A 23,923-nucleotide genomic window follows, 5' to 3' on the forward strand; every position below is an offset into this window, starting at 1 on the left:
AAGATTAAAAAACAAAAAGAATTCCATGGAGTAGAAAGCCTCCTTTTATAATACCACAAAGGCAACCGTAAACCCCAGTAAGAGCCAGGCGAAAACACCTCATCTTTGCCTTTTGTTCGCACGCAGCCGTGCGCTGCTTTGATCCCTCTGCAGAGGGAAGCGCCGGTCTCGGAAAATTAAAAAATCTGCCTGAAAGCGTCTCGGGGTTTTGTCACCAGCTGCCTGGCGGCTTCACTTCGTCCTTCGGCGGTGCCGCTCGCCTCAGTATCACCGGCAGCGGCCTCTCGGGCGCCCCCGGGAGCGGCTCGGGTTTCTGGAGCCGAGCTCAGCCCGCTTTGTGCCGCGCTGCGGGGCTCCCCCGCGGCCTCGGACCGAGCACCGGGTGCTGGCACGGCCGCAGGGCTGCCGTGAGGGGCCGGGGGGGGCTGAGCCGTGCCTCAGAACCGGTCTGAGCCGGCGGCGGCCGGCCGGGCCCCGCACCGAGCCGCGCCGCCCCCGGGGCGGGCTTCCCGCCCGGCCATGGAAATGGCGCCTGTGGGGCTGAGGGAGCGAGGGCCGCCTCGCCTCGCCTCGCCTCACGGGGCCGCGCGCCCAGCCCTGCCGCTGCGGGTGGCTTCTGGCCCCAAAATTCGGCCGCCCGAGGCTCTTGCCCTGCTCTGTGACAGGACCCCTGTGCAGTGGGGTGGGTGGGTGGGATGCGGTGGCAAAAAAAAAAAAAAAAAAAACACAAAAAAAACACGCAACAAACATCTTGAAACACCCCCTGCAATTCTTCCTGTGTAATAAAATCCTTAAACGTGTTCACATCGTCGTGTTCAAATGTGGTTTTGCATGCTGCCAAAGAACCGTGGACGTTTTGCTGCAATTAATACCCCCCCCCCCCTCCCCCAGCGGTCCCAATAATAACTGTTAATTGCTGGCTCAAAATAACAGAGCAATTAAGCCCCTTCCTAAATTTGCAGAAGTAGGAGTTGATCTAAATCTGGTCTGTCAGTATGTGTCTGTGTGGAAGTTTCGTTTCTGCAGCAGGGCCCAGAAGTTTATCTGCTGCTGCTGCCTTCTCCAAGTGCATTGGATTTCTCTAAAGGCAGAGAAGGGTTGCCCTCTTTCGTTAAATTAATTTCACGTTGGGAGTCTTAAAAGTGCATTGTGTGGGGCTGGAAGCAAAGGAAGAGGGTCCTGCAAAAGCACCTCTGTGTTATAACAATGACAACTATTTTGAGTGTCTCAAATGACTTCACTATGTTGCATCCCATTAAAGAGATTTTATTTTTAATGCTGTAAGGCTGCTTGCAATCAGATCAGTCTTTGCTTAGCACATTTGAGGTTGAGTACAGGGGTGGTGGCAGCGGAATCCAGAACCTTGTGTGAACTTTCCTTATCCTCAGCTTCCTCTGCTGGGGAGGAAAACTTGCCGTGTTGCAAAAAATGACATTTCCAAATCACTGGTAGGCAGGTCTGCAGGAGCTGGAGTCTGGTGTGATGGTTGGTGGTATCGGGTCTTCTACCCTGGTTTTTAGGAATGGTGGGCAAAACCTGGGCCGTACTGAAAGCTTTGTTCCCGCAGGCATTGCGGGAGACCTCGTCCTCGTGAGTTTTATGCTGCACGTTTCCTTGAGCCTGTGCACCCCGTGGGAGCCTGGATTTCCTTCTCAGGGGTGTGCTGAGGCCCGAGGAAGGGCTGGTTTTGTTGGTAGATGGGGTTTGACTTTGGGGTTGCGTGTGCGTATTAACAAAATGGTCACTTCTAATTGCATTTTTAAGGCTTTGATTTCCTTCCAAGTATTTTGCTTAATCATCTTGAGTAGGCTGAGGGAAATAAAGAATTAGCTGAGGTCAGGGAAGTTGAAGCTGCCTGTGTTACTTCTCAGAAGCAAGGCTTAGTCTGAGGGATGCTAAAGGCAGGAAGGAATCAGCCTCCACTTCTTTTCCTGCAGTACTCTGTAGGAGCAAGGGAAATCAAAACCCCCCCAAAAGCCAAACAGAACAGGGAAACCACCAAGAGCGATAGGCTCTGCAGTGCTGGGTGCCTCCCTCTGCGTCACTGGTCCAGATTCCTCTTTCTTGGAGAGAAGTGAGTCTAGGATGTGAATCATGGCTAGAATAGATGAGAGGCATCGTAGTCTAGAAGTGCCTGCTCGTCTACACTGATGATGAAGAGCGTCTAGACAGCTCAGATGGAGGCACAGGCATTACAGGCACCAAAAGGTAGGGGAGAGGATTCCCATCATAAAGACCTTTGGAATAATAAGCAGTTTCATAATTTCTAATGAATATTCACATGGGGGAATGAATAGAAAAAGAGGAAGGCTGTATTGAATGCTTCCTGAAGAAATACCAGTCATTATGATGATCAAAGGAGAAATCCAGCCGGCGTCTATGTTCAGTCATACTTATTTCCATTAAAGCATAGACGCAGTGTCCCTTCGCATCTTAAAGGTCGGAGATGCAAATGCAGCGATTTGTTTTTTCCTAAGGCGAATTTTTTTGGCTCTGCCAGAGGTGTGGATGCAGGCACTGTAGCACCTTCCTGGCCTTAAAAAATAAAGGGCCTGAAAACAGCTTTCTTTGAAGCATATTGAGAGACCTTGGCATAAACCTTAAAAATAACTTCAGGCAGAACATGCTGTGTGCAAACTAAGGTGACCTGGATGTGGATTAATGGCAAATAAACCTTAAAGGGAAAAAAGCAGTATATCCCCCCTCAATCGTTACCCATTGAATTAACTGTGTAACTGATGCACTTAGATGTGCCCTCAACTTCCGAGCATCGAGTCTGCGACTCTGATAGTGCCCAAACCACTAATGGTGGCATCAGGGTTTTAAGCATGAAAGCTTCGCAGCGAGCGATTAGATAGCCCTCTGCAGATCCTTCTGGTCTGCTGGGAATGCAAGTGGAAAGTCCCAGTCTGGGAGAAGTGAGGGCTTCAAAATTGTATGAAGGGGGAAATAATTTGTGTGCCAGGGCATAGTCCTATTTTTTAAAATGTCATTTTTAGTATGACTGCCTGCTTTGTTTAAGGGAAGCAAAAGATGGGTTTCCAAAAGGAAGAAGTGGGAAATGTACTGCGTAGATGGTGTAATAATAATAAAACTTTGAGAACCGTGCATTATTTATTAAATGCTTAACTGATATGAGAACAAAAGTAGCCCTTTGAGTGTTCCTGGCATTAATGAGACTTCTCTGTGAGTCCTTCCTTCTTGACAAGATTCTGGTGATAAAAGTAGGGAGACCTGATTTTTCTTTACTGAGACCTGCTGGATTTAGAAACGAACACCCTGTCTGAAAACGCAAGTGAAATGTGGAGCCTTTCAAATACTTCTCTTTGAAAAATGTCTGGAGTTCAGTGTGCAGTTCCTCTATGTAGCTCAAGGCAATGATTTCTGCTAGAAGACACTTAAAAATCGAGGATGGCATCAAGTGCGCCTTTTGGAGAATCCTTTTTGTGAGAGGGAAGTGGTTTTCAGGGCAGTTTCATCATTTCTCCCACAGGTGCTTTGTATTTTCCAGATGCCCAGAAACCTGGGCAAAAAAATAAAAAAACGTCATCAAACTTCAGGAGTCAGGAGCATAGTTAAGGTACACGTCAAGCTGATCCTGGCAATAAGGACGTTAACATAATTTATCATCTCTCGTCCATTTGAGAGTATAAAATGTCAAAGGCATTTCTAGCCCGCTGTGTGATAACGTGTGACAGAGCAGCATTGTTCTCCTCCTGCAAGTTAATTCCCAAGCCTGAACAGCACCGGGTCCCCACGGACAAATGGTGCAGCTTGGCTGACTGAGAGGTGCAAAGTGCCCTACTTACACCGGCTGCTACAGGTTTGACCTCCTTGTATCATCTGACACCTCGTTTGGTAAGAGGTTGCTGCAAGATCTCAAACCCTCAAATTATGTCAGCCTTGCACAGTTGGCTTTGAAGTTAGTCCCTCCCTAAAATGTTTGTTTACTGCCTGGCATGTCCTGTTGTCTGGATTGTGAAGGATGAATAGTCAAAGAAAGGAAGCTATCAGGTTAGTGCAAATTTTCTGTTCCTCTTCACTTTCTAAATGTGTGCGGAGCTGTGTCTGGGAACACGCTGGGGATGTCCGATGCTCGTCAGTGCTGTGCTGAGCTGATGCTGGCTTGTAAGTTTTGTTTGTTTGGAGGCAGAGGGAAGCGAAGGATGGCTTGTTATGCAGTTACAGGAGAAACAAATAGATGCTATCTAAGAGTTTATTCAGAAGCAGTTTTTGTTGGTTTTGCTTTTAAACGTTCAGTTTAAAAAAACACGTGGGGGAAAAAAAATGAAGCAGTTTAATTAAACACTCTCTGTGAGGCTTGCAGACCATTCCTTGCTGTCCTACAGTTTGGAGGTTTCAAAGCCTGGTCTCCGTAAGCCCTGTACTGACAGCAGGCAGGTGGGGCACCTCGACTTCGCCCGTGGGAATCCCCTGGGGGACCGAAGGATTTCCCTGCTGGTCCCGGCGGAGCCGCAACACCGCCTTGCACCGCTCCTGCCTGCGGAGCCCACACGGTGTGCAGGGCACAGGTGGAACAGCATGGGGCGGGTGCCTGGGAGGACTAAGGTTAAGGTGTCTCCCTTTTGCGTTTTTCCCTACTTTGGCATTTTTTCCCACAAATATCGAAGTCCTCACCCTTGCTTTACAGTCCCAGTTAGCGCGATAGGACTGCCCTAGGCTTTTAGGGGAGGGGGCAGGATGTGCCTCTGCATGTGACAGTCAGCAAAAAAGTGCCTTGCATGATGCCTGGTCTGCCAACCATGCAGAGATTCAATCACTAACAAATTAAAGTTCCAAAAGGGGCTCTTTCAGGAGTTGTGTGTGTGAGAGAAACTGTAGGACTGCGCCGCCACGTGACTCTGGCTTAGGTTTGTGAGCGTTTGGGGCTGGCATTACTCTGTGTGGTTGCTTGACAGATGCAAAGACACATTTTCCCCACCAACATGGTACTAGGCTATAGCACTTCACCTGTTCCAGACAAAGACTGTGATTTCTTTAATTTTGTGGCTCGTGTTTTCTACCCATGAGAAATTTTGCTGAAAGTTCTACTTCTAGTTTTATTTTTATTTGCATGTGGGCAGAAAATGAAGTAATTCCCAAATATAGTCCAAGCCAAGAGATCCATCTGTTCTTGCATTTTTAAATGGCAAATTAATCCTTAACATACAACTCATCAAATGTCTTCTCTTTTATATTGTATGCCGCCTGAGATCACAGAAGCGACATCATTTTCCCAGGCCTTCCATTTTAAGTCATCCTTTACGTGGGAATCACAGTTACCATTCTGGATTTACAAAGTGCTCACGTGCCCCAGCAGCACCCTGTGCCCTGTCCAGTTGCTGCATTTGGTCTAAAAAAAGATTTAAAAAAAATAATAATAAAATAAAGCCTCCAAGATTATTCTTCCTTTCATCTGGTTGGCATTTCTTTGTAAGCCCAGATGAGATATAAGGCAACAGAAACTGTTCCAAAACCACCCTTGGTGTACGTACGTATTTCTGATGGAGAGGTAGTGCTGCTTTGTCCGTTTCTTTTCCATTTTCACCCTTTGGACAATAGTGACCGTTTTTAGAAGTACTGAACTTCCACAGCGTTGCTGTTGGAAATGGAACTTCTATATTAAGCTTTGCATGTTCCCAATTTTACTTAAGAGGCATTGTTTATCAGCTGTGGATCTTGGCATGGCTTTCATTGCAACTCCCATCTGAAGAACAATTACATCTGTTTATACGGGAGGACGCACGATTTCCAAACTGCTCCGGACCCCAGCAAACAGGAGTTTCAGCGGGCGGTGATGGGTGTTTGGCGGCGTGGGGTGAGCGTGGGGCAGCTGGCGGTGCCAGGGCTCGGCGAAGGCACAACAATGCTTTCCAGCCCCCCCGGCTGGGCTGCTGGAGATGGGGGTCCCTGTGTCTGCCTGCCGTGCCCCCGCGAGGCTCTGCGGGCCCCGTGGCACGAGGAGATCCGTGCTTTGTGATTTTCTGCCGAGGATGCCAGCCGGTGCTCCATGTGCTGCTCGCCGGTGTTGGGGTGTTTGAGGCTGTTAATTCCCAGGAAATCAGTTGCCAGTGCTATTCAAGCGAGAGGAGCTGCTCTGTACTCCTGGAGTAAGCAAGTAGTAACATACTAGCACGGGGTAGAGGGGTAGAGTGGATTTTTCTTTTTAAGGTGTTTACCAGATGCCTTCATGAAAGTAGCGCAGTTGTTGTTTAGGAAACCGCCTTCCAATGTTGCTTTCTCAGTGTTTTGAAAAGATTTGGCCTCCTCTGAGCCAGGAGATCGAGTTCCTCAAGCTGCTCTCCCGGTGACTCACCCAACGACCTTGGGCAAAGCCCTGGGCCTCTGCTTACCTCATTTTTCCATCTGCAATGCAGGGGTGTTAAGACATACCTACCTCACATCTGCCTCGAACTCAAATGTTTTTTTGAAAGCTTTAATACGCTCCGGTGGTTGCAAAATATTAATTTAGATGTCTACAGATAGCTGGCAAAAGTTGTTGACTTGAACAGTGTTACGGTAACTTGGGCTGAGGGCAATTTTTCTTCCAGCCCATGCAAGCCGTTCCTCGGCCGTGGTGGTGAGCTCTGCCCCTCCAGTGTCCTCCGATGGCAGCTTCGCAGTGCTGGCGGGGCCGTTCCCGTCTGCTCCCACCAGATTTGGGAAAGTTGCATTAAAAAACCCGTCGGGGCAGCCGTGGTGTAAGCGCACGTCTGCGCCATGCACGAGCGGGTGCTGGGCCTTGGCCCAAGGCTTCCCTCGTGAAGGTGATGGTAGCAAACCGAGGCTCCTCGGGCTCGCGCGTTCTCACACCCACTCTTGGGTTTGCACTGGTGGAGATTTAATTGTGGGAACGCTTCGGCGGAGAGCGGCTTTGTACTGTGCCCTCCAGGCCCCGATGGCTTCCCAGCAGCGAGCTCTGTGGCTGTGGCCGTTCGCTGAGAAAGCATTTCCTCTGGCTTTCGGGGGTTTCATTTTTGCTCGAGAGCTGTCCTGCCGCTCCCAGGAGACCTGCGTGTCCCGAGGTGGTGGCTGGAGCTGAAAGCCAGCACGGGGAGCTCGGGCAGCGTTGTCCAGAGGTGCCGAGCTGCCGTGGTGCCCGAGCAGGCTGTTTGCAAGACAGATAGGCCAATAGGTTCGTCCTGCGTGTTTTTTCCAGGTCAGCCTTTTTATTGTTGGCCGTACAAAGTTCATCGTACCTGGGGCCAGAGGGAGGGAGGTGAAGGAGCAACACCAGCGGTGGGCTGGGCACAGCTATCAGCCTGACATGGATTAATACCAACATATGTATTTCAGCGATTGTCATCAGCAGGTTATTTAGCTGCAGCGAGGAACCAAAAGGACCCTGTGGCTGTCTCCAGGCTCTCAAAGCACGTGGCTGCAGGTTCTGGGGCTGGAGGGCTTCCCGAAGTCCTCTCCAGCTTTCTGAGTGACATCCGCGCCTTTTCCACGGTTGCTTTCAGCACGCTGTTCCTCGCCGAAGTTCAGGTGTCTGTTAGACATGAAGATAAACTGGCTGAAGTAAATATTCCTACGGCCTGTCCTGGAAATTGTAATGGGCTCTTAAAAAGCCAGTCGCTTGATTTGGATTAAAAATACGGTAAATATTACCTGGAGACTGTACCTTAAAAGCTTACTGGTCAAAGACTGAAAAACCACTGTCAACAGCCTGCGTTATTTGGCCGGCTCAACCATCCAGAGCTGTCATGGCTGTGCTACTTTCCCATGGCCTTTAAACATCGTTTCGTTTCTGTCGATTCAGGATTCCAGCCCAGCAGGAGATTTCTCAAGTCTCCTTTCTGGGTGTGGTAAGGCAGAAAAAGTTAAGGGAAAGAGGACGTCCTAATTGCATTCGTCTGCAGTATTTAATGATCTTTCCCCAGAGCAGTAAATATTTTTTTATCTGCTGAGCACTGATTTTTCACGACTGTTTTCTGCTTATGCGGAGCAGGGCTTTTTTTTTTTTTTTTCCTCCCCTCGGTAGGTTGTTTTATCACAGTTGTGTGTTGTTAAATACTTCTGAGGATGCATGCATGACGTGTACAAACCAAAGTTCCTTGGGTGGAAAGCTTTCAGTGGCTTGAAACGATGCCAAGAATGTCAGGCCACCACGTCCCGGCGAGCTGCAGCACCCAGGCTGAAGGTACTGGAGGCTGGGGCGAGGGGCACGGGGCAGCTGGCGGGGAGGACGTCGGGGTGGCTCCGTTCCCAGCTCACCTTCTCTGCCCTTGCATGCCAGGCAGCTGGAGTCTGCTCTGACGCTTACGTGAAGAGGTAAAACTTTGTTATGAGATGGAAAAGCAGGGTTCAAGCTCGTTGTGTTATGCACATGTGGGTGAGCCCGCTGAGCTGCCAGCCTGCAGCGTGATAACGATTCCTTCCCTCCTGATCGCTCAGTACAAACAAACCGGATCCTCAGTAAGCTGGCCTCTGAGCTCTGCTGGGTTACAGGGGATGTGCTCGCTGGAAGGATGCTCAAAGAGAACCCTTCATGTTTTGAGGGTCTTCAGGCAAAATTCAGCATCAGCAGAAGTGGTGTGAGGCGACCAGCCAGAAGACAACAAATTCAGAATAGCTGAATGACCTGCTTCTTCTGATTTCTTTTTAGGGGTGGGGAGTAGTTTGATTTTTGTGGGTATGGGTTACTTGGTATTTGGCTTTTTTTTTTTTTTTTGCACACGTGTGCAGAGAATGTGGGAAATTCTCATCAAATGTATTTTTAGATTGGTGCAGTGTCAGGTAGTGTGGCAGCAATAGCAGCCCGTAATGGACCTGTACATCTATTATTTCGATATACCCTTTTTCATCCAGAAGAGAATCCAGTTTCGTGGGCAGGGGTCCTTTAATCTACAGCTAGAATGGCGTATGACACTCTCATGTTTCCTAATGGTTTTCTTTCAGTTAGCATCGATAACTTTTGCTGGATGTTGGCTGCCAATAAACAGATTTTTCAAATTCTTTTTCCAAACTTTCAAATTATGCAGTCAGGATTCTTTTACCATTTCTCTGGCACAGTTTTCCCAGCGCTGACCGTGTTATGTCCAAGAAATCTTATCTGGCAGCTTGTTTCTGAAGCCCGTTGACAATGTGAAAAAACACCCCAAGGATTTGTGTCTCCTGGATAGAGCCGATCAGCGTACAGCACCTCGCAGCTGATGGCTTTTGCATGCGGATCATCTCCCGTGGCTTCGCTGGGATCTGAGAAGGGAGGGTCGAGAAGAAGGGTTCCTGTTATTTCCGTCCCGAGATTACTGGACGTTAACTTTGGATTTCCTGACTAGACTTGGGAATCTGCTGCTGACATCAGCCGTGTGAATAACTCGCGCCGGGGAAGGTTGGCCTGTGTTGTTGTCCTTAATAGATCTTTCTAGGAGATAATCTGTACTTGGAGATTATTTTGACAGGGTATTGAATCATAGCTGATCTAGGCAGTGTTCCTGATTCCAGTTAGTTCTGGCAGAAAAAAAATAATCGCTCTGAATATTTTCTGTAAAAGAATTCTGGATCCTTCACCAGTTCTGGTTACGCATTTTTTGAGGGGAGCTATTAAAAAAAAAAAAAACAAGCATTTAATTTTTACTTTTTTCCTCTTGAAATTTGGCACATGTTCCCCCTGAAAAAAGAAAAGGCTTCCCAGCGATTTTAGGTGGCTTGGTTTTTAACTTGCTCTGACAATGGCAGCTGGTTTTTGTTGTTTTTTGTTTTTTCCTTAAAACCTGGAGTTTGGCAGCGTGTTGCCTGCTTCTTCCTGCGTCGTTTTCCACCAAGGCCGCGGTGTTTCCTGCTTGCCGTAACGAGGGTCGTCACCGGGGCTACCGCTGACTCACAGCTCTCGAATCAATCCCCAGAAATGACAATTGTCCCACATTTTAAAATTGCAAAAGGGTCTGGCAGGTTGTGGGATCCCTTGATTGAGCGCAGCCTGCCATTGACGAGAAGCAGCAGGTATCCTGTTCCATCGACTGGTTGGGAGCCGCTCTTTTATCTCCTTTTTGCTGGGGAACAAAGGGAGCGGCTCGCTTTGTGTGCTTTGCTCCAGCGCTTTCATTTTTCATACATAAATAGAGCATAACTTGGTCGTCAGTTAGAACTGCAAAATGCAATTACTTGGAAATGAGGTATTTCTGTGGAAACCAGACCCGCTTCTATAGGATGCGTGCACCAGGGTCTGAAATGTCATCTCTGCAGTTAGGAGAGAGAGCAGGAGAGGTTTGTGTGCTCGATGGGCTGCGGTGTGCCAGGGGCTGAAATCGGGGGAATTTGGGGCTCGTTTGTGTGATGTGAACCCAGTGCTGGATTCTCGCCCTTGGAGTCTCTGGGGTGCTACCCATAGGGATAAAACTGGAGCAGTGGATTATTAATTGACTTTATGTGATTAGAAAATAGATATGTAGATAGTAAGATCACAGGCATCCTAAATACTTGTAAAACACAATTATGGAAGGCAGATTAATGTTTTAAAAGGGCTCGTAAACTACGCTGGTAGTAGGGTGCGTGTGTAAGGGAAGGGCTCCACGTCTGCCTCCTCGCTGCGGTAAGAGTCATCTCCTTTTAGCTCCGCTTTCCATCTGATTTTGCTGACAGTGAAATCAAAACCCTCTATTTTGCATCGCTGTGATGCCACGATAAAAGCCGGAGCGAGACTCATTTTTGAAGCTTTGTGCATATCTGAGCTCGACGAGAGAGCGTCTGAAATCCTTCTGCTTAAACTTCCAGTTCTTGACAAATTAGCATACGTCACAAGAAAACCCTGAAACCTCCTAAAAGGCAAATGAGGCTGTAAGCCGAAGATGTTTAAAAAAGCAAATTCCCAGCACAGACTCCCTCTCTGTGAAATGTGTGTGTTGTGACAGCTCAGGAGATTAGTTTTGCTGCGTGCTGGCATTCTGCTCGGCTGAGTTTACATGGATGTTGAAGAGCAGGTTTTCCCGTGTTGGGAAAAGGCTGGGTGCCAGAGCGCCAGCAATCGCCGCGCGGCTCCGGCGCTTGTGCCGGTAGCGAACGCGCTCGGGGCAGACCCAAAGCCCTTCTCCATGGGATGCTCCCGGCCTGCCCCGAGAGCTGCCGAGGGCTTGAAATGGAAGCAGGTGTCAGAGCTGTTGTTTTAACAAGTCTCTTAACATTCCCGCGGTAGGATTTCCTTAGCTGGTTTTTCAGAAGGTAGTCTTGCTAGAGGAATTTTTAATAAGGTATCTTCCACGGGTTGGCAAAGGACAGAGGTTTTCAAAGTGACTTATGGGGAAAGGAGAAGCCATCCTCTGATTTTAATACTCTGGGAACATCCCCTCGTGCAGCTTACATATTTCAGTTCTGTGTATTTTTAAAGCTGGTCTGGTTACAAGGGGTTCTGTTTTTCTCTTCGAGACCCTGTATAACTCCCTGTCAGAGGCTTTATTTTCATTCTGCTGTGCTATAACTGTATGACACAGCGGCTGCAATTAACTCTTCCATCAATCTCCTATTCACACAGCAGAAAACCTCTGACTTCCTCTTGAATGATGATATCCATGTTTCTTCAATTGGAAAAGTGACGAGCCTTTCCTGAAAGAAAGGGGAATTGTTCTTGCTGCCATTTTCTCCTCCCTGAAAACTGAATAAAGCAAGCATGATTTTTTTTTTTCTTCTCTGGAATGTCTCAGAAAGTCTCGATTGCGTATCCCTGAAGCTCCCTGCACGCAGTGGAAGTTAGCAGCATGGTCCCCGCTTCCCAAAATAAAATTGGAGTTGTTGTAGAATTCCTCACCCTCCTCGGCTGTTGTCTTGGGGAGGCACGGGGCTCGCTGCTCGGACGTCTGCCGGTGCTACCCGCAGCCGATCTTCTCCCCAAGTGGAGCGCTGTGCTTTTAACAGCTTGTTCCATATTTTAAACGTCGTCATAAAAAGGCTAAAAATAGCCCATTCCCATCTTAAAGCTCTGCTCAAACAGAGCCGCCACTTACTTAAAAGATACAATCTTAGCAAAGCCGAATATTTGAAATGTTTGGAGAAGTGCGTGGCTGGTGGCAGTGCCGGGCAAAAATCTGAAAAGGGGCAGAGGCTCGAGGAAGCCCTAAAATCTGTTTGATCTGCCTCAGGGGAATGGTGCAGCACGTGGTGCTGCTCTCAGGTTGGAAATTATTTTCAGATTCTCTCCATACACATCCTCTGACTGTGTTTTAAAAGAAGTTTCCCCACTGTTTGCCAGTTTGCTCCATAGTGGCAGGGGGCGGTGGTGTCACCCCTGGAGACTACCGAGACTACGGCTGGTGAACGTGGGGCCAGTTTTGTCCTTTTTTTCCCAAAACGCTGTAGAGAAAAGCTTGACTTCATGAGGACCTGGGGTGGTAAAGAAGTACCAGAGGCATAAGGTGGGGAGCAGAGGGAAGGGGATAAATGGGTGAAAGATGAATGTTGAACTGCAGCACGCCGTGCTGAGGAGCAAATTAACTTGTGCACGGCCTCAAAAAGCCACAGAATGCAATCACAAAAACGATTCAAAACATGAAATGGTTTCCTGAGAAAAGAAGAGAAAGAGTTAGTTGGGTTAAGGCAAAGAGGGAATGTAACAAGCCCGTGAAATAATGTAAGATGGAAAAAAGATGAACTTGTTTTTTTATCATTTCTGACGCAATCCAGACAGACTTAAAAATTCATTCAAATGAAGCAAATTTAAAAGCAAGCCTGTTGTTTTCGTACGTGGCAGATCCTCCCCCCCCCAGCATCCAGGCTCGGAGTTGAAATTCCAGTGGAATTTTTTAGAAAGTTGCTCGTGTAATGGAGAATCTCCAGGGTTATGTCAGACAAAATTATTTTTAGCAGTGATACAAGCCCTCGTGCCTCAGGGAAGAAATCAGCCACTGAAGGAGATGACGTGTCCCCACTGGGCAAGCTTTAATAACATTATTCTCTGTATTTGTGACTCCTCCGCGAAGCATCTAACGATCGGCTCCGTCGGGTTCGATTGGCTCTCCGTGCAGTGTGCTCCACAAACCCCGCTCTGTAATTAGGGCTTGTCAGAGATGTTCCGGGGCCCGAACTCCCCGCACCCTGCTGCCACAGCCGGCCGGGTTCGCTGCTTCCCGAGCATCTGCCCCGGCTCTTCTCCTCTCTGCGCTGCTCCTTCACGGGCAGGCGAGGGGCTCTGCGTGCCCTCCGCCTCCCTGCAGCCTTCCCACGCAGGCCTGGCCGTAATTCCACCCCGCCTGGTGTCACGGAGCGTAACAGGAGCCGCTGACATCTTACCCAGATTCCATTTCCTTGACTGCTGGGACAGCGCGGCGTGCCCGCAGCCGTTCCCCTGCTGCCGTCTGAGCAGAAAACCCAGCGGCAGCTCGGGCGTTTTGCTGTTTAATTAAAACCCCTTTGTGTCTCCCTGCACTGACCTGCCGTTTCCCTTGTGCCTTCCACAGCAGTGACTCCAGCAGCAGCTCGAGTGACGAGTCCCCGGCACGCTCCGTGCAGTCGACGGCAGTCCCCGCGCCCGCGTCCCAGCTGCTTCCATCTCTGGAGAAAGATGAACCCCGGAAAAGTTTTGGGATCAAGGTTCAAAATCTTCCAGTGCGCTCAACAGGTAAATTCACATGCAACAGTGTCTGTACAAGGTGCCAGAAAAAGGGGAAAAAAGAGTAGGGGCAGGTTATTGACTGATTAAATAATCTTTTTTTTTTTTTCTGTGTTCTTGGTGTCAAATGTGTCTTTTTAAACTCTTTGCTGTTGAACAGGAAAACCAGAATATAGTCTGATGAGCCATCTTTTATGAAACTTGGTTCAGGGTTATTGCTGCCATAGTAATGGAATACAATTAGGTGAGGTACGAAAAGCAGCAAGTTATGAATGATGCTTCATTTAAGAGATTTCATTGTTACTCTGCTAGAGATGGAAATGCCGGGGATTTATGTGTGTTTCAGGACTCTTCACTGAGTTTAAATTCTGAGCCTCTTGGACAGAGGAGCAAACCTGCTGGCTTTTACAGCTTTTGCCAGAAATTTAACTTCTTGCTTCCGTGAAAGCAAACATAGAGGCACTGGTTAGGGATAAAGCTACCTAGTGCATTCCCCTTTGTTTCTCCCAGTGTCACCAAGCTTAAGCTACTGAGGCAGAAATTTTCCACATTTTTTTGTATTTGCTCTCGTATCACCATAGCTTTGTGCTGATACAGGTAAAGAAAAATACTTTGTTTTTTGCTGAATGGTTTCTTTAGGCATTCTGTTGATAGACGAGCAGTGTCCATACTTTGAACGTTGGATCTGATGTTGGGTTAGGAGGTTGTGCTGTTTGGCTACAGGTCTTAAAAACGTTCTGATATCCATTGCTAGGTGATGTGGAGGAGGGAGGATGGAAGGAAATCATGCAAATGGAGATGCAACAAAGGCTGGGCAGGAATGGGCAGAAAGATTAGCCTGCGAGGAAAGAGCCGGGGAGAAAGTTCAGGGCAGCTTTGATCAGGCTCCTAACGCGTAGATGTCACAAGGTGATAGCACACAGGTTCATCCCCCAGAGCCCTGCCTCACTTAGAGCAGAAGATGGGTGCTGCCCTGGGAAGGAGTGGCAAGCAACAAGAGAAGGTCTCCTGCATCCCAAAGCCCTCGTGGAGGAGCGGGGAGGCGTGTGCTACATGGGGCTGGGGCTCAAGGTAGCAGGGTCGTGCCTTTGACCAGGCAGCTGCGTGCTGCCTCCGAGGACGGGCTTCTCTCGGCTTCTGCCTCGGTTCTTGTGCAGTAGTGGGAAAATTGCTTGATTAGTGACCATCTGTGAGAAATCCCACACGTCCCCAGCACTACAGCTACTGGAGCTGGTGGTTCAAAACAGTGCTGTGGATTTCCCAGGGGAAAACCTGAAGCATCTCAGATGTGTCACTTGGAACTGGTGGGAGGTTCTGACCATCGCTTCTCGCCGTGCCTCAGTTTCTTTTTTGCATCATGTGAGGACTTCAGGGTTTTCTGTTGCAGTGTTGAGCATCGAACAGTGCATGGTAAATAATGTAGGAGACCGCTCACTGAGGAGTGTGGATGGTCGCTCTCCACTCCCTGCACTGAACAAGGGAGAGATTCCGTGGAAAAAAAGAACATGGGGTCATTTGGAAAACAGTTGTAGCGTAGTTCGTGTATACACAGGCTCTGGCTGAATCAAACTATTATGTCTTAGCTTTGTGAGCAGCATACCTTGCAGCGTTAATATTCTTTCTGTAGATTTTTTTTTTTGCTGTAGTTCCTTGAAGTGACATGAGGTCCATGCCCCACAGATATTAGGCAGATTGTGTGAACACTGTCAGGTGTTGCAGAATCACACGAATCTGCCTAGTTAACTTTCTGAATTGACTGAACCGAATGCTGTATAACTTGGGTCTCCATTCCAGATGCCTCATCTTGCCTCTGAGAACTGTTCTACGCAGTATCTGTGTGTTTGGTGGTGGGCTCATTAAGGAAGTAACACTGTTTACTTTTTCATTTTGAAGTGGATTTCTCCTAGAAGTGATAACTGTATGCCTGTCGGCTTCAGTGATGTAAAATCCTGCATGGGTGGTTTTCTGGATTTTAAAATCAAGGCAAAGAGAAGGATCAGCTTTTGACACAGGCAAAATAACACTGAAAAATAAAAAGGCATTTCTGTGGACACTGAAAAACTAGGAGAAGCCACATTTCATAAAGAATAGCAGATTTCTTCATGTCTTTTCTGGTGCTATTAAGTTGTTAAAAAAAAAAACACGTGTTTTTATAGTACTAATGTTTGCTTGTTGGTTTAGATACAAGCCTTAAAGATGGACTTTTCCATGAATTTAAGAAGTATGGAAAGGTGACGTCAGTGCAGATTCATGGGGCCTCTGAGGAGCGGTATGGACTGGTGTTCTTCCGACAGCAGGAGGACCAGGAAAAAGCACTAAATGCCTCAAAAGGAAAACTCTTCTTTGGCATGCAGATTGAAGTAACAGCCTGGATAGGACCAGGTAAGGCCCCGTGCCCCTCTTGCACTTCCACTGGATGCATGACCGCTCTGGGCATAGTCACTGCTGTTGCAAAGAGGCAGCATAGATGTAAGCAATGTTAAAATTGCCTTCCTGCAGAAACATAATTTCAAGAAACTGGGAAATATGCCAGAATAAATTCCAGAGCAAGGAGAGTGGATGCTCTTAGGTTAAACGGGGAGAGAATTCCAGTGTTAAACCTCAGAGAAGGAAGCCTGCCATCCTTTTAAACAGTGGGATCTGCTGGCTGCTGGAAGAAACAATCAAATCTTCCATATCTCAGTGGAGTGGAAACTAGTAGGTGATGTAAGCATAGCACTGAGTCCCCACAGCCTTCTTTTTTTCTGCTTTTGTTTAAAACAGCTAATGATGACTGAATTTATGAGGCTTAGGCAGTGCGAATGACCAACCAGTGTAAGCTGTAGCATTGAGCACACGGTTTTCACTCTGTACTTCAATTGTTTGTTTAAAAATCAATTTGTGAAAATAACCTTTTTCCATTTTCTGTTCCCCAAGTACAGTGCAGCCTTATTTGAATTCTTGACAGGCAATAAAAGAATAACTTTCTAGAGAAGCAGATGCAGAAGGCAGCTACTTTTCATCTAAAGGTGCTCAGTGCTCACCCAGTGGTGTGATGTAGGCCTTTCAAACTCCACATAAATAACACAGTTCACAAGTATAGTACTACATTATTTTTGTCAAAGACATCGGTTAGTCTCGTTCAGATCGTATCTGCTTGTCAGGAAGTAGACTTGAACAAACAAATCAACGTGAAACAAACCCACATGAAAAACACCCCAGTGCATTAAAAATTTCTCACTCTCTTCTGCTTCTAGAAACAGAAAGCGAGAATGAATTTCGTCCTTTGGATGAAAGGATAGATGAGTTTCACCCAAAAGCAACAAGAACTCTCTTCATTGGCAACCTGGAGAAAACAACAACCTATCATGACCTTCGCAACATTTTTCAGCGCTTTGGTGGCATAGTGGTATGTGAATTCTTTTTCTTTCTTTCTTTCTTTCTTTCTTTCTTTCTTTCTTTCTTTCTTTCTTTCTTTCTTTCTTTCTTTCTTTCTTTCTTTCTTTCTTTCTTTCTTTCTTTCTTTCTTTCTTTCTTTCTTTCTTTTATTTTTACTATGTAGGGTATTACTGCACATTCTTTCTGTACAGACCTATGAAATGCTACGAGTGGTGGTAAATCATGATGTTGATGACAGATAATTCAGTCCTTTTATAATAATCTGAGTCATTCATCTTGCTAGAATGTACCTGAAAGCTTTTCTTTGCATTTTGAGTGAAATCTTAGTACAAGCGTATTGAGGAAATAACAATAGAAACAGTCTTGGGAGCATTTGTAAGAGACGAATCTTTCTGCTAGCTCAGAGGGTTTGCAAAAAAGCATAGCTATGTGGTTTGGATATAAATATGCCCAGCGTTACTTTCACATTTAATCAGTAGAGCTCTGCGAAGCCTGCATTTCCTGTTGATTTCTGAAACAAAGGGTTTAGTTGCTGCATGTGGCAGTAGCCATCAGCTATGACAGTCTGTTCGCTGACAATAGGGCAGAAGAGGCACTGAGCAGATGGATCAGTGATGACACATGCGGGATTTGGGTTTTCAGCTGAGCAGGCTGATCTGCATGAGATAGAGCAGCAATCTTTCCCCTCTCTTCTCCTCATGCCACTTTCTATCAAGTCATATCAATATTGCATTTGAGAGAGATTTTCCAGAAAAGTAATTATCTTCAGTGAGTCTAATTAATTGAACCTGAGCTTCTGCACTAATAGTTTATTCTGTATACTCACTGTACCCTTCTGGTGGCTGTGGCTGCCTTATTTGTTCTGCACTTAAATATTGTTGTCACTGTCGAGGTATCTATAAAAAGAGGGGAGGCATGCTTCCATGTATGATGTGAGCAAACAAAGAATTTACATTTTGTTATGTCTGGCAGCAATTGTGCTGCCTTTGCTGTAATCGTGCCATCAGCACTGATTTATGAATTCACAGTGTCTGTGGCTTAAACCCTTTTCTAATGTTATACCAGCTGAGCTGTCCTGATAAAGATGCTTATCAGTAGTAGTGCACTGTCTCTTAAATTGGTTTTTCTGTGAAATAGTGCTGTATTGTCAACATTATTAATCAGCCAGAATTCAGCAGCAGTGCTGCCCTGCAGAATTTCCACGAGAACTTACAAGCTCAGGTGCAAGAGGGACTAGCCTTATAACCTTTCCAGCGGATCGTGAGCGAAGTAATGGTGCTTTATTTGCCTGTCAGAAGAAATTGCTTGCCTAGGGTGAGTGGTCAGGTATAATTTGCCACAGTTGCAGTAGTGCTACTTCAGACACTTGGAAATGTAGTCCTCCATTAGTATTCCACTTAAATCATTAGGCCAGGGCTATCGAATTCTAACAGTTGTGTAAATCTCCCTGTTTACTTCTGTTTTCCCAGCTAAAGAGTTCTTGAGAGAGACCTTATCAAACTGCTGCCTTGTCCCTAAATTTATTAACCGTAAAATTAGTCTGTCCTGAATGTTGGAATGTTTGTGCTTAAATTCGTGTGGTAGCATTGGCATGTAGCTCACAAAGGAAGCTTGTGCTATTTAAAAAAAATAAAATGAAACACTTTACCTTCTATTTTCAGCTCAGAATGAATCATAACATCATGAGCTTGTTCAGAGGCTTTCGGTACATTTGCCAGTACTAGTGCTGAGCTTGAATGTTAACCAAATGTCAACTCCAGGCTTGCTATTTTCCAAAAATCACTTAAAAGGAGCCTTTATTAGGCTTCCACAGCTTTCTTGTGACTGCACCTACTTTTGAATGGGCCCGTGGTGCCTTAGGATCCTTCAGTGATTTCACAGTGATCAGAATTCGGGCTCTATTTTGCCTTTGCCACATCAGGGCCAGGTCAGTTCAAGAGATGCGTCCAGCATCGCTTTATGCTTCTAGGAACAGGATGCATCAAGTTTATTTGGAAAAAAGGCCCTGCTTGGCTCTTGGATCAGAGATGAGGATTGGAGCAGGTTGTTTGTTTGTTTGTTTTTTCCTCTTGAGCCTTTACAAGCAAAAATTAATACGTGTTTCTTTGATTTTGTGTTGTCTCTTGTTGACATATTAGCAAACCAAAGCTACTGTTTGTTGATCAGGTCAGGCTTACTTCTATGGGGTTGAATTTTAAGTCTGCATTATGAAGAGATTTCCCTGCATCAGTAAGGATTTGGTTTTACCATTGAATAAGATACAACAGAGCAGCAAAGTTTTTTAACAATCTACTAATGTTTAAATCCTCTCTGTGAAAGAAACATTAATTAAACAGAGAGCGTTGTGCCATGTGAGTCTCAGAAAAAAATAAATGATTTAGATTCAGTTTACATTGTTGAATCTTCTTTTTTGCCTGTTGCTGACTGTCGATTGCTTTTTTTTCCCCAGGACATTGACATTAAGAAAGTGAATGGTGTTCCTCAGTATGCATTCCTGCAGTACTGTGATATTGCAAGTGTGTGTAAAGCAATTAAGAAGATGGATGGGGAATATCTTGGAAATAACCGACTCAAGGTAAAGAAACCCTCCCATGGACTGTATCCTTCTCCCTGTTACTTTTGTTTGTGGCATCAGAAGATATTTTGCATCAGCTTAGGCTATGGAAGTGAGATTTTTTTTTTAAAAGGTCAGATTACAGCATGATGTTTTCAACCACCACCAGATTTGGGATTAATCAGCATTTTTCTTGGCTGTCTCAGCAAGGAGGCCCAGATTGAGCAGATTTGGAGACTGACATTCTCTGGCTTGCAGAGGTACTCGTACTCCTTGAAGGCAGTGCTGGGAAGCTGTACCACTACTGACGATGAACAGAGGCTGTCAATCCCCAGAGCTGTCAACCTGTCACCTTCCAGAAGCTTTCAAATTGTACAAGAAACAAATGTTGTCAAACACTGTATTTGTTTAAGCATGCAGAATTATTTTCATTAATTGCTATTTGATTTTTGTCTTGCTTGCACCTGCGCGAGACGCTAATTTTAGAAAACCCATACAGATGACTAGCTTTCTTCAAATAACTCTTAATTAGGCGTGCTCTGTTCAGTTAGTTTAACGCTTGTGAATTGTACTGATGGAAGTTCTGCCCTTTTGTGTTCAGCTGGGTTTTGGAAAGAGCATGCCTACAAACTGCGTGTGGTTAGATGGGCTTTCTACAAACGTTACGGATCAGTATTTAACTCGACATTTCTGCCGATACGGGCCTGTGGTAAAGGTAGGTGGGAGGCTTTGGTGTCTGGTTTGAAGTTGTTACTGTCTTCCTTTCTTCACATCCTGTCCTTTCAACCCCGCCTGTCCAGGGCTTTATGGCTCAGATAGAGAAATTCTCTCTGGGGTGTAATTTGGCCTACAGGGATCTCTAGCTTTGCATCCTGTCGATCCGATACGTAGAGCAGTCTCTGGTGGTGTTTGGAGTGAGCCGAGATAACGAGTAGTGGAACCCACTTGTTGCTCTTGTGCAGTACAGTCTCTCCCCAACCAAATTTATCTAGAATGCTAACCACTGTAGGAACAGCAACCTAATTAACTAGTTATACTCATGCATGCTAATTATATAATTAGACATGACTATATTTTTTCATTAAACCAAAAAACGACTTCTTAAAAGCAGTTAGGGTACTCACACTAACACAGGTATGTGAAAGAAAAGAGAAGGTCAATGGCCATGCAACATGCCCGTGTTACACAGCGGGGGCACGTTCCCTGCGTGCGGCCAAGCCCCGCCGCGAGCAGGCATCAGAGATTTGTGCGCATGCTTCGACTTTAGCATGTGAGTTGTCCCGTGCGTTTCTGTTGGACAGTGATGTGCTTAAAGTGGGGCGATGTGTGCAAATCTTCGCAGGATCAGGGTCTTGCCTCCTTAAGAATTTGTGTGGGTTTGTGTTGCAGCTTGGACATTCTTTATTGTAGCTGTTGTTGCTTGAATAATAAGTCTGTGTTGCTAAAGGAAGCTAATATTTGGAAATTGGGCGTTTAGCAACTGAGTGGTACTGCAGACTGTGATAACAAAAACTGTTTCCATTTTATGATTAAATGTTCCTTTTACCTTTTTTCCCCCCTAAAACATATTGGAAAATTTTTCAAAAAATAAAAGTAAACAAAGCAAAACTACAAAACTCAGTCACCAGAGAAAAAAAAAATAAAAGTAAAATACAGAAAAACAAAATAAAGGCATAATATACCTCAAGCCACAATATCCACAATTCAAAGCAGTCCCGTGTCCTTTATTGTCTCTTCATAACAATATGCCTCATCAGAAAAGAATGGAAATTTACCTTGCTAAAAATTATTTTCTTACTGGTATCCTCATGACTTAGGATTTTGTTGGGACTGACATTAAGTCCTGTGGATGAGGCTCTTATTTGGTTTTTGTTTTGTTTTTTTGTTTTTTACAGGTGGTGTTTGACCGCTTAAAAGGCATGGCCCTGGTTCTCTACAATGAGATTGAATATGCACAAGCAGCTGTAAAAGAGACCAAGGGGAGGAAAATCGGTGGGAATAAAATTAAGGTGTGCAGAATGACCTCCAAAAAAAAAGAAACAAATTGTATTTAGGCATTACCCCTTAAACACTGGCATTTGCAGACTGCCAGTCAAAAGGAATGCTTAGTGGGACAAGTATGTCCCAGATATCTAAGGCTTAACCAATTTTATACTCGGCTTATCAAGATGTTAGGGTATCTTGAACTGTTACCTACAAAGCCTCTTCCAGTATTCTGCCGTTTGTTTTGCTGAACTTGTCTCTCTAAGCTCCTGAGTGTTGGTGTCCGTGTTACTGCCTCGTTCACCCGAATCCAAGGCAAGCTCTGTCCATTTTTATGTTAAAAGGTGAAACCCAAGGGCTCGAGCTGGCCACAGCCATGAGGCGACAGCCTGCTGCCTGTCAGCTGCTGGTGCCTGTGGTGGCCTTGTCCTCGTGGTGGCCTCATCCTCGTGGTGGCCTTGTCCTCACAGTGGCATGGGCAGGGCTGCCCAAACATGCGGCCTGCTCTAGTGGTGGCAGCTCCTGGCTCGTCACACAGGGGAAAAACATCAAAAGCACTGCTCTAAAAAATGGATGAAAAGTAGTGTTTCCTGGAGCAACACTTAGCATTGACAGGGTTCTCTTGGATTTGGGTGAATGTGGTAAAACCTGTTACAAGTGTCCCATCGGTTCCGCTAAGTGGGGACGTGAGGTGTCAGCCAGCCCTCTGAATCATCTTCTTCTCCTCCTTTCTTCTCTCCTGAAGAGTTGGTAATGATTTCAAGCGCAATCTCTCATCTGGTGCATTAACCTAGCAACTTCACACCCCTTGGGGTTAGCAATTGGATATGCTATAGTTTCTAAGTGTGGTGGTTGAATATAAGTAGCCTTCATATGGGATAAAATATGTGGCCATCTAAAAAATTCATATCCTGTGTTTGTGGGTCTTGCTACTTAGCAACTTGGGAATAAGCAACACCCTTAATGTGTGTATGTCTGTTCTCCATTGCTATGGTTTGATGAAGGTCTAGGCTGATTGAAAAAACAAAAACAACAAAAAGCCCCTAGAACGTTCAAAAAAAAAAATTGCATTATGTGAAATACACTACGTTAAATCCATTCTAATCCTTCATTTTTGGCACCAGCTATGCCATTAGCTTCTTAATGTTGTCACACTTGGCTAGAAAACAGCCAATCTTCGAGCAGCTAGAATAGGGAGCTGCAATTCAGGATGCTTGGTTCCTTTCCCATCCCTGCTGTTGCCTTGGTATATAACCCCAGGCAAATAATGTGCAGTCTGAAATGGATTAATAATACTGACCTGCCTATAGCACCGTGCTGAGATATAAGGGACTTTGGAACTTTAAATGGAGTTGCAGCATTAAAAGCATCAATGCCATGATAATAGTGTGTATTTTTCCTGCTGGCTTACTGAACAGAAGCTTTTCATGTGCTTCTGGTCTCGCAGCTAAAACAACATACCCCGGCAAGGAGGTAATTATATAGATCCACACGGCTACACTGAGTTAAGAGGGAAAGGTCTTTTTTTTTCTGGGGATGCATAGGGCCAGCCCTGAGAAGTGTTTGGCCTGTTTTCGTTGAATAGTATCATCCCCATTTTCAGTTCTGCTCCCACGTTCAGATTCTGCAGCAGATACTGAAATTGTGTTAAAATGGGTTGTTTCTCTCACTGAACGTAATTTACCTTTTATTTTTCAGGTGGATTTTGCAAATCGAGAAAGTCAGTTGGCATTTTATCATTCCATGGAGAAAACGGGTCAAGATATCAGAGACTTCTATGAAATGCTGGCAGAAAGAAGGCATGTGTCTAATACTTTTACTGCAGTCTCTTGCTTTACTAGCATTGCACAATTAAACTTTTTTTCAGGCTATAATCATTAAAAAAACATTTGGTTTTGTTCCTATCAACTTCACCCTTCTTTTTAAAATTTTATTTAAAATATTCTATTTGTGTGTTTTACCTTCTCAACTTTTTTCTTTTTTTTTTTTTAAACTTGGTTGGCCAGGCTTGAGCTGCACATGATAAAGGCAAGCAGGAAATCACACATCTGAAGTGCAGTTGGTAACTAAATTTGTATTTAGGTGGAGGTTTTAGCCATCTGCATGATGTACGCTTAGTATTTAGGTTAAGGTGATGGGTCATCAGGACACAGCTGTGAGTCATTCATCATTTGCTAAGAATGCAAAGAATAGTTTATCTGTAATGCCTTAACCCATACCCTCAGGAGTAATGTATATGTTAACAGGTTATGTATATAGTCTGATAAGCTACTGCTGCTCATCTCTTAAGCAGAGTAAAATTTAGTCTTCCACTTACTCCCTTCAAGAAGTTAGTTTCCTAATTTGATATACAATAAAATACGATGGAGGATGCTTTTTTCTTTTTTTTTTTTGACATGAGAAATGTATTCTGTGTTGATGTCCTTCTGCAGCATCTGTCATGTTGGTCTCTGGCCATTTTGTGTAGG

The 23,923-nt window shown here is 45.5% G+C and overlaps 1 protein-coding gene across 4 annotated transcripts in view; it reads left to right on the top strand.

Annotated features, from left to right (window-relative positions):
- SPEN (spen family transcriptional repressor) overlaps positions 1-23,923 on the top strand; it is a 65,294-nt gene that overhangs the window by 25,983 nt on the left and 15,388 nt on the right. For 3 of the 4 annotated variants that reach the window (XM_068658347.1, XM_068658343.1, XM_068658346.1), the window contains 7 exons: positions 13,389-13,549; positions 15,722-15,922; positions 16,777-16,928; positions 19,368-19,493; positions 20,074-20,187; positions 21,368-21,481; positions 23,154-23,254. In XM_068658347.1, coding sequence (XP_068514448.1) covers positions 13,389-13,549; positions 15,722-15,922; positions 16,777-16,928; positions 19,368-19,493; positions 20,074-20,187; positions 21,368-21,481; positions 23,154-23,254 — 969 coding nt within the window. The remainder of the gene's footprint in view (positions 1-13,388; positions 13,550-15,721; positions 15,923-16,776; positions 16,929-19,367; positions 19,494-20,073; positions 20,188-21,367; positions 21,482-23,153; positions 23,255-23,923) is intronic. The other variant, XM_068658344.1, reaches the window with a different exon arrangement.

The sequence above is a fragment of the Anas acuta genome, chromosome 22 (assembly GCF_963932015.1).
Source record: "Anas acuta chromosome 22, bAnaAcu1.1, whole genome shotgun sequence".
In the NCBI taxonomy this organism is placed as follows: Eukaryota; Metazoa; Chordata; class Aves; order Anseriformes; family Anatidae; genus Anas; species Anas acuta.